The sequence below is a fragment of the Cyclopterus lumpus genome, chromosome 20 (genome assembly GCF_009769545.1).
Source record: "Cyclopterus lumpus isolate fCycLum1 chromosome 20, fCycLum1.pri, whole genome shotgun sequence".
Lineage (NCBI taxonomy): Eukaryota > Metazoa > Chordata > Actinopteri > Perciformes > Cyclopteridae > Cyclopterus > Cyclopterus lumpus.
This window is the reverse complement of record NC_046985.1, coordinates 14,113,408-14,127,382: the sequence shown is the minus strand read 5'-3', so window position 1 is coordinate 14,127,382 and position 13,975 is coordinate 14,113,408. Positions and strand designations below refer to the sequence as shown.

Here is a 13,975-nt window from a genome sequence, read left to right as displayed (position 1 = left end):
AGGCAGCAGAGCTAATAGAGCCATCAATGATGGGTGCTTGGTAAATGTTAAAAAAAAAAGCTAATACAAATTGTCATAAATCTCTGTATGGCAATAACACCGGAAAGCATATGGCTTTGGCAAATGTAAATCCTTCAGAATCTTTTCAAATTAAATTTGACATTCACCCATAACAAACACTATAGTCTATCAGAACAATCTAAATGCGAGGCATTAAAGGGGACTTCCAAAACATCTAAAGTTCTACACTTCTGACACCAAAACAGAGCAAATCACAGCTAAAAGCTGTACTCAAAGTGGGTGTCTGATGTTTTGATGCCAACTTGCTTCACGGTGGCTGCCATGATTGCTCTTCAGGACAGAAGCACCACGGCGTATCCTCCTGGTAATTATGTCTTAAGAGTCCTGGAAGAGACTCAATTTGGCAGGCCAGGTGGACATGGGGTGTGAAGCGGAAGAGTCCTGCTGAGATGAACTACCAGCCTCAATGTGAGGAGCATTTACTTTCAGTGTGATGAATACAAAGTGTCACACTAAAGAAAAAAAAAACTCCTTGTTAGATTGGATTTTGCACTATATTTGCCAAAAGCGGTCCATTAAGCAACTGTTTTCCTGGCGATAACCTACGAACACATGTTGTAGCTACTTTTTAAAATGTTTTCATGTAGAGCCCTCCAACTATTCATCCTAAGGCTGGGTGGTATGCTAAAGACTGCGAAGCTCACATATGTCATTTGTGTTGATAAGCAAGGTGCACCATACACACAAGGTGGCACATACATACATAAGGACATACAAACATAAGACATCCCTGCAACACATATTCAGTTTGACAAACTGGAGAGCTCACTTACCCCGGTTCCAGCCTCTCCTTGTGGTCCTGGGTTTCCGGCCTCACCTTGTTCACCCTGCCGTTAGACAAATGTCAGTGTCCGGACAAATAAACCTTCACCCTCACACACATTCAGATTCAGCATTTTTATTTATTTTTTAACTCTAGTTGATGCAAGGGAGTTACAAGTTACAGTATAACAAGTGCCCCCTTAAAGAGTTGGTGGCCCTCCAGTCATTTAACTGGAACAGCATTAAGCATTTATAGTGCGGCCGTCTGCCAAATGGCAGTAAAATGCACAAATCTTGTTGGAGGCGTTGTAAAATAGACATTAATAGTGACAAGGCACTAACTCAGACAAAAAGCCTTAGCATATGAAATGAATGGACTGCATGTGGTAACAAAGGGGAGCAGCTGGATGGTCTGGAGAGGGCTAGACCAGCAGTTCCTCAGTCTTAATACCAACATCACGTTAGACACGCAGAACACCCAGGGGTGCCAAGTTGGGACTCTTACCTTCTCGCCCACAGATCCCATGGGGCCAACACCACCTGGAGGGCCTTGTGGACCCTGCAGCGTGAAATAAAGAAATAGATGAGTCATCATCCATGACCTTGGGAGAGGACACTTGATGGTGTCCAGGCATTGCAATGTGAGATAGATGAGATAATGTCACTAAAGATGACGTTGCCTTTATGTCACAGTCTTACATTGACCAGGTCCTTTTCAATACATGTGGGTTATTAGATGTGTGTAAACACATTGTTATCAATTAGCCATACGTACATCAGCTCCACTCGGACCCTGAGGACCTCTGGGACCAGGAGGACCAGGAGGGCCCTGCACAAAAGAAACAGTGTTGTTAAAGTGCATTAAACTACTTTAATAGTGCTTACAAGAAGCAGATGTGTCTCTTACCATGGGGCCCACATCACCGTTCTCTCCCTTCTCACCCGGAGGTCCAGGAAGCCCCTGAGGAAAAGAAAAAAGAATAAATAATTATTTTATCAGAAAAGAAAAATAATTATGTTAAAGACACTGAATGAATAAGTAATGTTGTTCTTCATGATTTACATTTGTTTGTGCTGTTAAATGGATTCACAACAGCTGCTCCTGATTGATATGACATTTTTCAATTTGATTTGACTGCTGGGATACATTGTAGTGAAGCACTGAAATATTAAACATATCTGTGGGCCAGAACCTGCATAAATGACTGGAATCCATGTTTTAAGTGTAGTCTAGTCCCACTCTCTGTTAAATGGAATATTCAATGAATATGCTGAGCAAGGTCAAGAAGAAGTCTCCTACCAGATGAACCAAATGCAGTCAAAAACAGTCAATTCTGTGGACATAAACTGGATAGAGATCTAACAGAATCATACGCAATTTAGTGAAGGAGTCATCTCAATTCTTATCCAGAGATTCCATATTATATATCCGGATTAAAAACGCCTAAGAAGAACTCAATGATGTGTCAGATACCTCCACATAACAGGGGTTTAAGCTTCCTTAGACATACTCAGGCAGAAGGGAGATGATTTTGCTCTACAATTCTGTCCCCAGATCCACTAACATGAAAGACAAGACTCCTCTCCGGTTTGCTTTCCCTTTTGTTGTCAGTAACATCTGCACTCAAAGTTGCAGACATAGATCCAGCTCACTCATGCATGGTGAACGAGCAGTGAGGTCAAGACCTCACGTGTGCGTTTGATCCCTGACATTTCTTTGCCGTGATTAAATCGCTGTACCCTGCTTCGCCTTATGTATGTGTGTGTCGGTTTCTTGATTAAGAGGAAGTTTGTCATCAGTATAAGGTGTAAGGTTGCAAGGCAGGCGATCAAGGAATGCGTTCCTGTACGTGTCATTACACCATAAGCGGACTCTTTGTGTATGTGTGCATTTCCCCCGCATCTAAGCTTATGTGTGTATATTGTCCTTGTTTGCAAGTATTTTCCGTGGGTGCTAAAAAGTGTGTGTGGCTGCATGCTGATTCCTGCCGTGCTGAGAAATCTCATCTGTGTAAAGGTCTCCTCTAGTCTGAGATCATTAGTGGTGCTACTAATTATGCAGCATGGTAAATGTGCTCAATGAGGAACTGACTATCGAGCAGGTCAGTCAACACAATTAATGGAATGGTGATGGGAAGTGAATTACTTCCAATTAAAAGTCCATTGAATGCAATCCTGCGGAGATAGGATAGTACCTTGGAACGATGAGTAGCAGTCTACGTAATTTCATCAAGACAACGACCCCAATCTCTGCAGTAAATTCTTGACATGGTTATCATAAGGAGTTGATGACTAATACAAAAAGAGAATTACTAACAAATAGCCTTCTACGGAGGGAAAGGTAACTCATTAAATTAGTATCCTAATGATACAAACAATCTTTACGCCAGAATAACATTAAATGCTGCATATTAAAAAGCAAAATGTATCACAGATCATAAAGCCTTTTTTATAAAAGTGGTGATGGAGATTGGATGAAGGTGAGAGGAGTCTTCCTTTGTGGGTGCTGTGGCATGATGTGAAATGAATGTTCCACTGTGTTGTATCTCCACACAGTTTAGAACGGGAGTTGAGTGGTCCTGATTCCTACGATGTCATCACTACACACTAATACTGCTACTGAAGGCAGAAGGAGTGAGTAAATGAAAATACATTTCAATTCACTTAACTGCAGACTTCTTGGTTATAGCAAATGAAATATGAGAGGTGTAGTGGAGAAAAGAATAGACGTATACAGTAAGTGGTTATTCCACATTTCCTTATATTCAGTTTGTTGTAGTCATGTCTATTTACCCTGCCATGCTTCATCAATAATCGCATCAGTCATAGCACAAACCAAATGCATGTCAACAGGCCCAAGCAGAATTTGACCCACAAAATAAAGCCTGTAAAATGAACATGAAGTGATGTCCTGCATTCAGGATTCTTAATGTGCTATTTAAAGGTAATTCCTGACCCGAGGAGCCAATATCTCCAGCCATACATGGCTAAACAGGTAATGTCTTTTTTAATACTGTCGTTATGAAGCCAGGCTCATAGAGGACTGGATATTTGTATACCACAATGATGAGTTTGCGACAGCTACAAGACCACAGAAGAAAACTGCTGTCGCCAAGCAGTCAAGGTACAATGGCCACCCGAGCCAATGTCTGCTACGTCTGTGTATTTGTTGGACTAAATGTACAGAAATTGTAGCTTTCCTTCGAAACAACGAAATGCAATGTCCATTATCTAATGGCATTCTCTAATAATGTCTTGTTTCATGTCACTGACGCTCATTCTATAATGAAACTTCAGCAGAAACAAGTGGCATTACTGGACCTTGATAGCAGAACTTATATTGATGAGTTATAACTTATGTTATACTTATATTGTAGAGCAAGTCTTAAGAACCGAATGTGGCACTAAAAACTGTTTTTGCCGTGTTTTCAGCAGCACAGAGCTGATGGAGTTGTGGAGGCACGATTAGCTTTTCTTCTGGCTTCCATTTGTCATTTATTTGGTCATTTATTAAAGTATGAACATGAAGCTGCCTCACTGTTCCTACTGCGTGTCTTAACGCAATGCCTTTTATGCTCATCTGAAACTATTGGAATTCCTACAGTAAATTCATTATTTCATTTTTATTGACTGAAGGCCTCCATGTAGCCAACACATTTACACAAAAACTATATAGCACTACTGCGAAAGAAATGCATGTACACAATATGATTATGATATGTAATATAAAATACTGACTGTCATTCTAGATAGCCGTTTACATGACACAAGTGAATGGGACTAACCTGCAGACCGATGGGACCAGGGGGTCCAGGGAAACCTCTGGAGCCTTCATCTCCCTTCTGTCCAAACATACCCTGCTGACCTCTGGGACCAGGCTCTCCATCAGATCCCTGAGAAAACATACGTATACACATTTAATAATTTATTTAGAGATGAAGGCTAAAGGACACCGATGTTAAAGGTGCCGTAGAATACATCGTAGTCTTCAAGGATATAGCTGACGTGCTATCGACCTCACACATGTGGTCCATGTAAATCTGATTCAACAATCTTTTAGGACAATTGTACTCACAGCAGGACCCGGGGCACCTATGGGACCTTGGAGACCAGCTGGACCAGGAGGACCCTGAACACAAACAAGAATAAGTAACACACATGTCAAAGCATGGCTTTGTGATTTGAAAGAGTTGTTTTTATAATGGTGTTAATGTTTTGTAAAAGGGAACAAAAAAACATATTCACAGTAACATCACCAACTCCTAAATGAATGTGAAAAATGGATGTGTATGCGTGTGCAAGTAAGACATGAATTTGATTCCCATAGTGTACCTGTTCTCCCTTGTCGGCTTTGCTTCCTTTCTGACCAGGCTCTCCAACCTCTCCCTGGGAATGAAGAAAACACACATACAAAATAAGTCTCAGCTTATCTTAAATTATTCTCTTAATATCAACAGTATATGAAAAGATCATTACAACCTTACATGAACACAAACCACCATTATCTGCATTTCTACTCAAATATGGCGTATTCTGTGTTGCGTTGTTAACCTTCTGCTGAGACATACGTGTCGCTGCTCAATGGAAGGCCTGATATTAACCTCAAGGGGCATCATGACTGACGACAGTGTTTTACTTTTACATCTCCTCTAATTTTTGCTGGCACATTTGGTTATGAAGACGGATAAGCTACAGTGATGGAAAGAGAGACACATTTTCCATCCAGATGGCCTGAGTATGAACATTGGGATGAAGATTGATTGGCAATCTGGTTCAGTCCCAAAACATCCATCCCAGTTTGGGAATGGAAAATAAGTTGTAACTGGGCCAATGGGATGGGATGCCGAGTGTGGATTACTCACCTTGTCACCATCCTCTCCAGGTGGACCCTGAGGTCCAGCAGGCCCGGGCAGACCAACAGGACCCTGAACACCATCGCGACCAGCAGGACCTTGAGGTCCTTTCTCACCCTAGAAGAGGGAAGACATATTTAGAACAATAAAACCAACAGAACTGAAGGTCAAAGGAAGGTAAAGGAAGAAAGAAACAAAAGGTAACAGAAGGACTGGTGTCGGCCACTGTAGCAAAGAAAGAAATACGTACAGGCGCTCCCTTCTCTCCAGAGGGTCCTGGGGGACCCTGAGGGCCAGGTCTACCAGACAGGCCTATTGGACCAGCTGAGCCAGCAGAACCCCTTTCACCAGGAGAACCCTGTGAGTGTAAACAGGAGAGGGAGATGATGAGGGGAAAATCCATATTTTGTATGTTTGAGGAAAGAAAGAAACATCATTCAGAGTTTTGTTAGCTTAAACCTAAATATAACTGAACAATAACCGTTGCCATTAAGACATTTACAAAGCCCAACGGAGTCCCACTGCTACTGGATCAACACACACACACACACATACACCTGCCCACTCAAACCCCAGGAGCAGCTCACAGTAACAGGTGGCATTTAAGATCTCGTAAAGCACCGCTGCTTCTTGAAAGCAGCGCAGCGTTCTCGGCTGTCCCGGAGCAGCTCACCCCTGATGCCCAAAATACTTTTCTCAATGAAAGAGGCCGATGCTGTGTATCAGTGCTCATATACAGGACATTAGTGGTCACCTACATATATGGTTGTATTGAAAGACATTGTTGTTGTATACCTCTGTTGCACTGAATTAACTCAATGTGTCTTTATAGATACATATACACACTTTTGAACCTATAAAAAAAATGAAGACTAAATATTTGGTATTTTCTTTAGAAATGTATTTAATTAATTATCATAACAAATTAGTGTTCCTCAAAAGGTCTGTGATGCATGGTTATCATATATAGTAGGTCCCACTGCTACCCTATTACAGTTTAAGTTTGTTGGAGGCTTTTGAAACATGAAAATATGAAAACAGCGGATGGAACCCTTAAATCTAGCTTTCATAATGTCCACTGACACTTTTTATAACCTTCATCATCACCACTGAAAAAGTAAAGAAAACCATTGTTGTTGGTAAACATCGTCATACTCATAGAAGAGCGTGAGGGGGGGGGGGGGGGGGGGGGGGGGGGCAAAGGTCACGGTGTCTCAATAATCCCACATCCCTTATGCAACCTTAAAGGCTTACAAGGTAACGTGTGTGAACATAATGTTTAAGACAGAGGCAACTAAAGTGTGTGTTCCGCTGCACGCTACTTTAATATTTAAAATGTTTGACCTTGAGTAGGAAGTTACAAATGTATTCACGTTCCAGGGCTGTAATTACTGTCGCCGAGACAAATTGCTGTGAGAATATTGTCAACATTTTCCCTCAACATGTTCATGCTCACATAAGTATTCACAAGTATCTCCTGAGCAGAACATTATATTTATGAGTGAAAAGAACTCACAATGTTTCCTGTGAGCACGACTTTAAACAGAAATTCATACCACACTGTTTGTCAAATGTCTAGAGACAACGATGAGGGCCAATTAGATGCTTTTCTTGAAGCGTCTCGTTTTATAGCAGCTGGTATTTTCTGATTGTATTGCTCAAATACAAACGCACAAGCTGATGCAAATTGTGACAACAGCAGCCCATCGCGTCAACCTCACCACTGAGCTTTGTGACGAAGCTCCAGAGTCTCTGTGACGATCTGAGAAGAATGAGCACAGCTGGCGTAAAGTGCCAAGACGCTACCTTTGGGACTGATGAGGCATTTGTAGGAGCACCGTCCGGGATAACTAGACACTGTGACTCACCATATGGATGCTCTCCTGGCTGCGCCCGTGTGTGTGTGTGTGTGTGTGTGTGTGTGTGTGTGTGTTTGTTTGAGTCTGTTTCTGTGTGCCAGGAGGCAATGGTGCAAACAGTCTTAATACCAGATTCTCACATGATCGCACCAAAGACAAATCACTGTGCGCAGTGGGACGAGATGCAATTTGGTGACGCTTCCATTGGAAAATTAATAAATAAAACGTGATGATTACGTGACCGTGAGGGCTTGATGAGATTACTGTAGTTGTATTACTCATGGACTCATTGATTTTCGACCTCTGACAGTGGGTTTACACAAAGACAGGACTATAAATGCATGTATCTTCAGCACTGCCGAGCTGAAAAGAACAAACTGCACACCAAACGTTGTACGTTGTGGCAAAAAGGATGAATAATGTAAAGTGTAATGTGAAGTAGGTCAAATAAATAAATAAATAGGTGTTCTGCTTCCATAGCGGTGATGTTAAAAAGAAAAGCAATGCCAAAGGTGGCCTCGCAGTTAGACGATGAAAACTGAAGCAACTTGTGAAGCCTTTCCTGTCCAAATGATGTAAACTGCCGTCCGGTACATATGGAGGCCTCACTTAAAACAAATATAAGCAATAACACATATCAAATATAAAACGTCAGAAAAAAAAAACAATACGAAGAGGTAAGAAGGACACTTTAATCCCAGGTAACAGTGTACTTACAACGGGACCAGATGGACCTTGGGGCCCTTCTCCTCCCTTCAGACCTGCTGGGCCCTGAAAGAAGGAAAGCACACATTAGGTCCTTCTTGACATAACACTGTAACTTCACATTAGCCTATATATGCATTCTCTCTGCCAATCCAGCCTGGAGAGTCTACCTTCGTTTTCTGTCTTCACCACTAGATATATTCTTTGAGTGCTATTAACCTTCGAGCCCTACGCCGAGAAATATCATAACATGTTCATCCTTACAGACAACCAGCATGAATCCCAGATCAAAAACACAATGCGTGTTAAAAACATTTAGGGCACGAGTGTAAAAATATCATCCATTCCATCATTTGGATACATAAGTTGTAAGTACAGTATAAGTGTGTGTATGTGTGTGTGTGTGCACAATTATCCCAATCTACACATCCCACAATCTCACATTATGAGTTTCAATTAGCAAATGCTGGGTTGTGTATAATATGTCGTACGTGTGTGTCTTGTATGTTTGTCAAAGCCCATATTGTGTGTGTTTGTCTGTGAGTAGCTCCCTTGTGGGCCACAAAAGAGCCAGTGGCAGTCTGGGTAATGAGTCTCAGTTGGCTCTTGCTGGGTGCTGGAGTCAATTACAATGGCAGAAAACAATCAGCAGTGCTGCTGGCCTGCAGAGGCTGACTGACCTTGAGGATACAAGCAGCACAACACTTCCTTTCACAACAGCATATCCATTCCTAGCGACCACAGTCTAATTGCTAACGTTCGCTCTTAATAATGTATTAAGTAAATAATCCATACGGAGAAAAACAAATAACTTAGCTGTCGGCCCCAAATAATGCTGGCACTGAAAAACATTTCAGGTCCTTGAGTTCCACCAGGGAAAGATGTTTCAAATGGATCCCCTTTCAAACATTCCCTACTTCTATAATAGAGGCCCATGATGCATTGCGGCGGTTAAAACAGTGGTGTCAGTGGCGGTGGAGCGATGCAGAGGCACGCCTGTTCATTTGTAAGATGTCGCTTTGGATTTCCTCTGCACCGGATTGATTGCTAAGAGTGAATTCCAGGGCTGGTGTCTCTAATGAAGTGAATGGCTCTAGAAAGATGCTGGTTCATGTGTTATGTAGCAATGTTCTGTCACTTTAGACTAGCAAACACATGTGAGGGGAAGCTTTGATGAATAGGTGCAGGTATACATAGGTCTTACCGTGGCGCCAGGTAGACCTCTTTCTCCAGGGAAACCTCGAAGGCCGGGAGGACCGTCTTTACCGGAGGATCCCTGTGGTCCAGGGTCTCCCTATACACACAAGCACACATGTTTGTGTTACACTTAGTGTACTTGCTTTATTCCTTGAGTGATTCTAATTAAAGTAAAGTAAATTATATTATTTGTTGAGCAACAGAGAACATTTCTTTGCTGCTAGAAGACCAAAATACCACCCCCACAAACCCTTTCAAGGGCCGATTAAGTCTTCCAGATACGTTTTGGACCAAACGATAGGAAGTGTCTGTCGTCAACTTCCCAAACCTGACTATATAGACTGGGCTTTAGAATGTTTAGAAGATGAAGCTTGATGCTGCATGGACTCAAATGTGTTGAGAAACTGATTACGGTTGTACTGTGACAGTGTTTCTGGAACAGCTGTTGTGCTCACCAATTTTTTTTAATTAAAGGCAAATATTAATAACACCCGAACAAGTGCTGCTTTTGTCCAATCAGGTGTAAGAAGGGGGTCAAGGTGTCATCTAATTAGCTTTTCAAGCCAGGTTGTTACACAGACTAAGTGTCAGTTATGCAGCTGTTTTATATTGTAAACTGGTGTATGATTTGCTCTACTGAACAAGTGCTCAACCTTTTGCCCCTTCATTTGTCGCAGATTAATTACTGATCACCATTTTCAGAGATTTGAGACTGCAATTGTTGTTCAATGTTTGCCACGGTGAAAATCACACAGAAGTACTTTACAGAGAAAAGTACATAATAGGTGTAAGTTTCAGTTGAGCACCTCTCTCAGTGTCTGTCTGAAAGGGCTTCAGACCCTTGTAGTAGCATTGAGGCCTTCTAGTGAAACAGACTGAGAATGTGGTACTTTTATATTTTAGATGACCCCATTCTTTTATTGAATTCAAATGAGTGAATTTAGATTGAATAGCATATGACAAGCAAACAGATAATACTAACGACGTTGCACATCCCACAAGGAACAAAAGTAAACTTGGTTTGTAGCTGACATCAATCTTAATGACCCATCAGTTTAAAGTGTGGATATTTTCTGTGGATGCATATCATGCATTGTAATTTGAAGACTATAGTGGCAGGGCAGCCTCATTATTATTTACTGCTTGATTTTGTAAACCGTATCTCTAAAACAAGAACATTTGACTTCAGAAAAAGTTACTTGTGGCTTTGTTTGATTTTCTTTTGTATTGGCAGGCTGACTTTATCTTCAAACAGGGACACAGAGAAGAGTGGGCTTGAGAGGTATTAGAGGATTCGGGCTCTGCTGCCAAGAACTCCTCAAAGTGTCCCTGGCAAAGTGATGCACAGGCCTGAGCGGAGTGGGGAGGAAAATGGGCTTGTGGGCAGCAGAGGGTTTGGAGTTTGCTGACGAACTTGATTAAACTGTCTGCTTGGAGAAGACAGCAAGAAAATGAAAGAAGCAGAAGACATGGGTGTGTGAGGGAGGGTATGGGGAGCAGGAGATGCTCAGAGGACCTGGGAGTAAGGGGTTTGGTTTGGAACAGCACATACTTCTACAAAATGGCTACTGTCTGCTCCTAATGGACACTCAATTGTCGGCCGGGGGGAGAGCCAGGGAGCGAATTTAGCCCCAATTCTCAACTACTATATCTTCAGCGGCCATTTTCCAGAGGCTCATATAGAACAGATAGAACTGGTGAGACTTTGGTGTTTGCTGCGGTGTGTTTCTTGGTGAATTAATTGATGTAGATTTATTTCTGCTTTCTCCCAATTTTATTTAAGCGACCCATTACTCTTTTGAGCTTTGCATGCCTTCCAGAAATGTAACTGTGTGAATGCAGCTGACTCGATCTCCTAAATCAAATCATGTACTCTATTTGGAACGACATAAGTTCAACTTGCTTCCACTTCTATAGTGTTGATCTCTTCCTCTCTTCAGTATACTAACACACAATCTAATAAAGCCAATCAGTCTCTTTTGAACCAATCACTATGTATACAGTATCTGTTACCATCGGAGAGAAGGGGCTCAATGGGGCCCTCTCTTGCATTACTATACTACTTCAGGAAAACAAATGAGAAGATTAATTGTAAGGAGTACTTCTCTCCCCTTCAGTAGAGTATACTGGACACATACCTTCGCTCCCTCTTTGCCAGCAGCACCTGGAAGACCCTGCTCACCGGGTGGGCCAGGGGGTCCAGGGTGGCCTCTTTCCCCAACAGGACCAGTCTCTCCAGTTGGTCCCTAAAGGGGTTTGATATTATTTTTAGTTCAACATAGCAATGATAGAATATGGAGAATGACGTTATTCAAAGCCTATTTCATTGATATTGTAAATCAATACTTTAGTCAGTGGCTGTCCAAAATCTAAATCAACAAAATATCTTTCCAAAATGACAGCTGTTATATACCGATCCATTATCGTTTAGATAAGCTTTTATGGAGGGTATTACAATACCTTCCAGATGTCACATAAAAAATGGTATTCTTTAATAATAAATTTATTCTTTTAATAATTAATTTATCTTACCTGGGGACCAACAACACCTCCTGGGCCTGGTGGACCAGTTTTTCCTTGGAAACCCTGAAGAAAACATTACGAGGTCTTATTCATATGGTTTATAATACAAATAAAACACACTGCTTATCTATCAAAACCCAGGCAAAGAAAGCATAGAGATTCCACTGATGATAAAACGAGGTTATGGTTTTGGCTTGTTATTACCTTGATGGAGGAACAATGAGTTTTTAGATTATATTCACAATATCAAGGATTGATTCAATTACAATGCTGACTAGTAAATAACTGGCGGCACATGAACAGTCTTTTGATATTTTGTATACCTTGATCTCTCCATTGAGAGAGATATTAATATTACATGAAAAGATTGTATAGCTTTTAAGTAGAAAAGTAGACAAACATGAAACAGAACGGGAGATGACATGCAACAAAGGTCTCTGGCTGGAATCAAAACAGCCTTTTTTAAAAATATCTTTCTAACACCAATATTGTGCCAGGCAGTTGCAATTAGGACTGACAAAGCCGACAGGCAACAGAGGGACGCAAAGCAGACAAATCCCACTGCTCTTCCTGGCCAGACGCGCCCTGTGTAGATGGTTGAGGTTAGGCATCGACCTTGAGGGTCAGGATAGCCCATTGTTCAGGGACAATCCTAGCATGCCAAGAAAAGCTGTGGGATACATAATAACCCGTCATTGACCCTCTTTTTTCAAAACTTCAAATGATGCCTCTTTTGTCATGATTATTTAATGTATGATTGACATACTTTAAAATACCTGATTTGAAACCCAGTTATCCTCAGCTTTGAATTTTTTTACGACAATATGTATTTTCTCGGACTAACCAACCAATCTACTCCTTGTTTACACCGGCAGCATGACGCCCTGTGTACGTGAACAGTCATGTGATATCCGTTTTCTGGGTTTGCGTGGACGGAGATCATTTTTTGTTTTAAAACCTCCGTTTTAAAAAGAAATGCATTAGTGTGGATGTAGCCTGAGTCCAAAATACAATCTTTTCTCAGTTTAGGATGTCATTTAGGATTTTTTTTGCATAAAAAAGACATGGTTCTGTACTCTTTTTTTGGTCCATGATAGCAAGTTAGCTAGCCAGTGAGAGCCAATAATATATTGGCTTTTCCATCTCGAGGGGACAATTTTTCCTATCTTGGAAACTTAAGTTAACATATGACAAGCAGTTAGGATATGTTTCTGTAATGAGGCCCCTGGTTAATAAAGTAGTGTGTCTAACATCAAAAGCCCCCTATAAGTTTCCATGAGAGTTGATGAGCCAAACCAGAGCTAAAATGCCAGGGAACATTGAGCTTACTTTAGTCTGTAGCGAGACAGCTGACTCCAATAGGATAATAATGTTGCTCTATGTCTGCTGAATGTGTAATTAGGCATCTGGCAGCTATCACATTAGCCACAACTTCATGAGCCGATGGCGTTATCGTTCCGCCAATGTGTTTGACTTTTCCTCCTCCATCCGTCAACAATTGCATGCAGCTTAAAATATACAAATCTGAGTAAGAAAAAAAACGAACTTTTCTTGATGAAAATATTTAAATAAATTTAAATTGTTTTGCTGCACGAATCCAAATCACTCTGCCATGCATTGTTTGTTGCACAGGTTTACATTCACAGTACGCGTTTGATTTGCATTGCAGCATTCCCTATGGATATGCATAAGCAGATTCAAACAGCCGAAAAAAAAGTTCAACTTCTCAAACATCGACTCCAAAACTGCAGCACAAATCAGATGAACTTCTGTCTCCCGGGAGAGTAACAATGCAATCTTCATTTGCTTGAGTCTTCTTCCAAATACTCTATATTCCCCAAATATGTGATGCATGGAGGCCAGCTATATAATTTAATTAATACAGCAGGAGGATGAAGATAAAGGATGTCTGGTATCGTTAACATATATTTCACAATAAAGACATTTCTGTTATCTATTTCGGAGTTGCTTGCTTCCCAGACATGAAACAATGTA

At 41.2% G+C, this 13,975-nt stretch overlaps 1 protein-coding gene across 1 annotated transcript in view; it reads right to left on the bottom strand.

Annotated features, from left to right (window-relative positions):
* The window catches only part of col11a1a (collagen, type XI, alpha 1a), a 73,256-nt gene that overhangs the window by 16,244 nt on the left and 43,037 nt on the right, over window positions 1-13,975 (bottom strand). The window contains exons 39-51 of the mRNA XM_034560584.1: window positions 11,990-12,043; window positions 11,596-11,703; window positions 9,465-9,554; window positions 8,273-8,326; window positions 5,947-6,054; window positions 5,706-5,813; window positions 5,176-5,229; window positions 4,919-4,972; window positions 4,629-4,736; window positions 1,751-1,804; window positions 1,619-1,672; window positions 1,349-1,402; window positions 855-908 (exon numbers count right to left, since the gene is read on the bottom strand). Coding sequence (XP_034416475.1) covers window positions 855-908; window positions 1,349-1,402; window positions 1,619-1,672; window positions 1,751-1,804; window positions 4,629-4,736; window positions 4,919-4,972; window positions 5,176-5,229; window positions 5,706-5,813; window positions 5,947-6,054; window positions 8,273-8,326; window positions 9,465-9,554; window positions 11,596-11,703; window positions 11,990-12,043 — 954 coding nt within the window. The remainder of the gene's footprint in view (window positions 1-854; window positions 909-1,348; window positions 1,403-1,618; window positions 1,673-1,750; window positions 1,805-4,628; window positions 4,737-4,918; window positions 4,973-5,175; window positions 5,230-5,705; window positions 5,814-5,946; window positions 6,055-8,272; window positions 8,327-9,464; window positions 9,555-11,595; window positions 11,704-11,989; window positions 12,044-13,975) is intronic.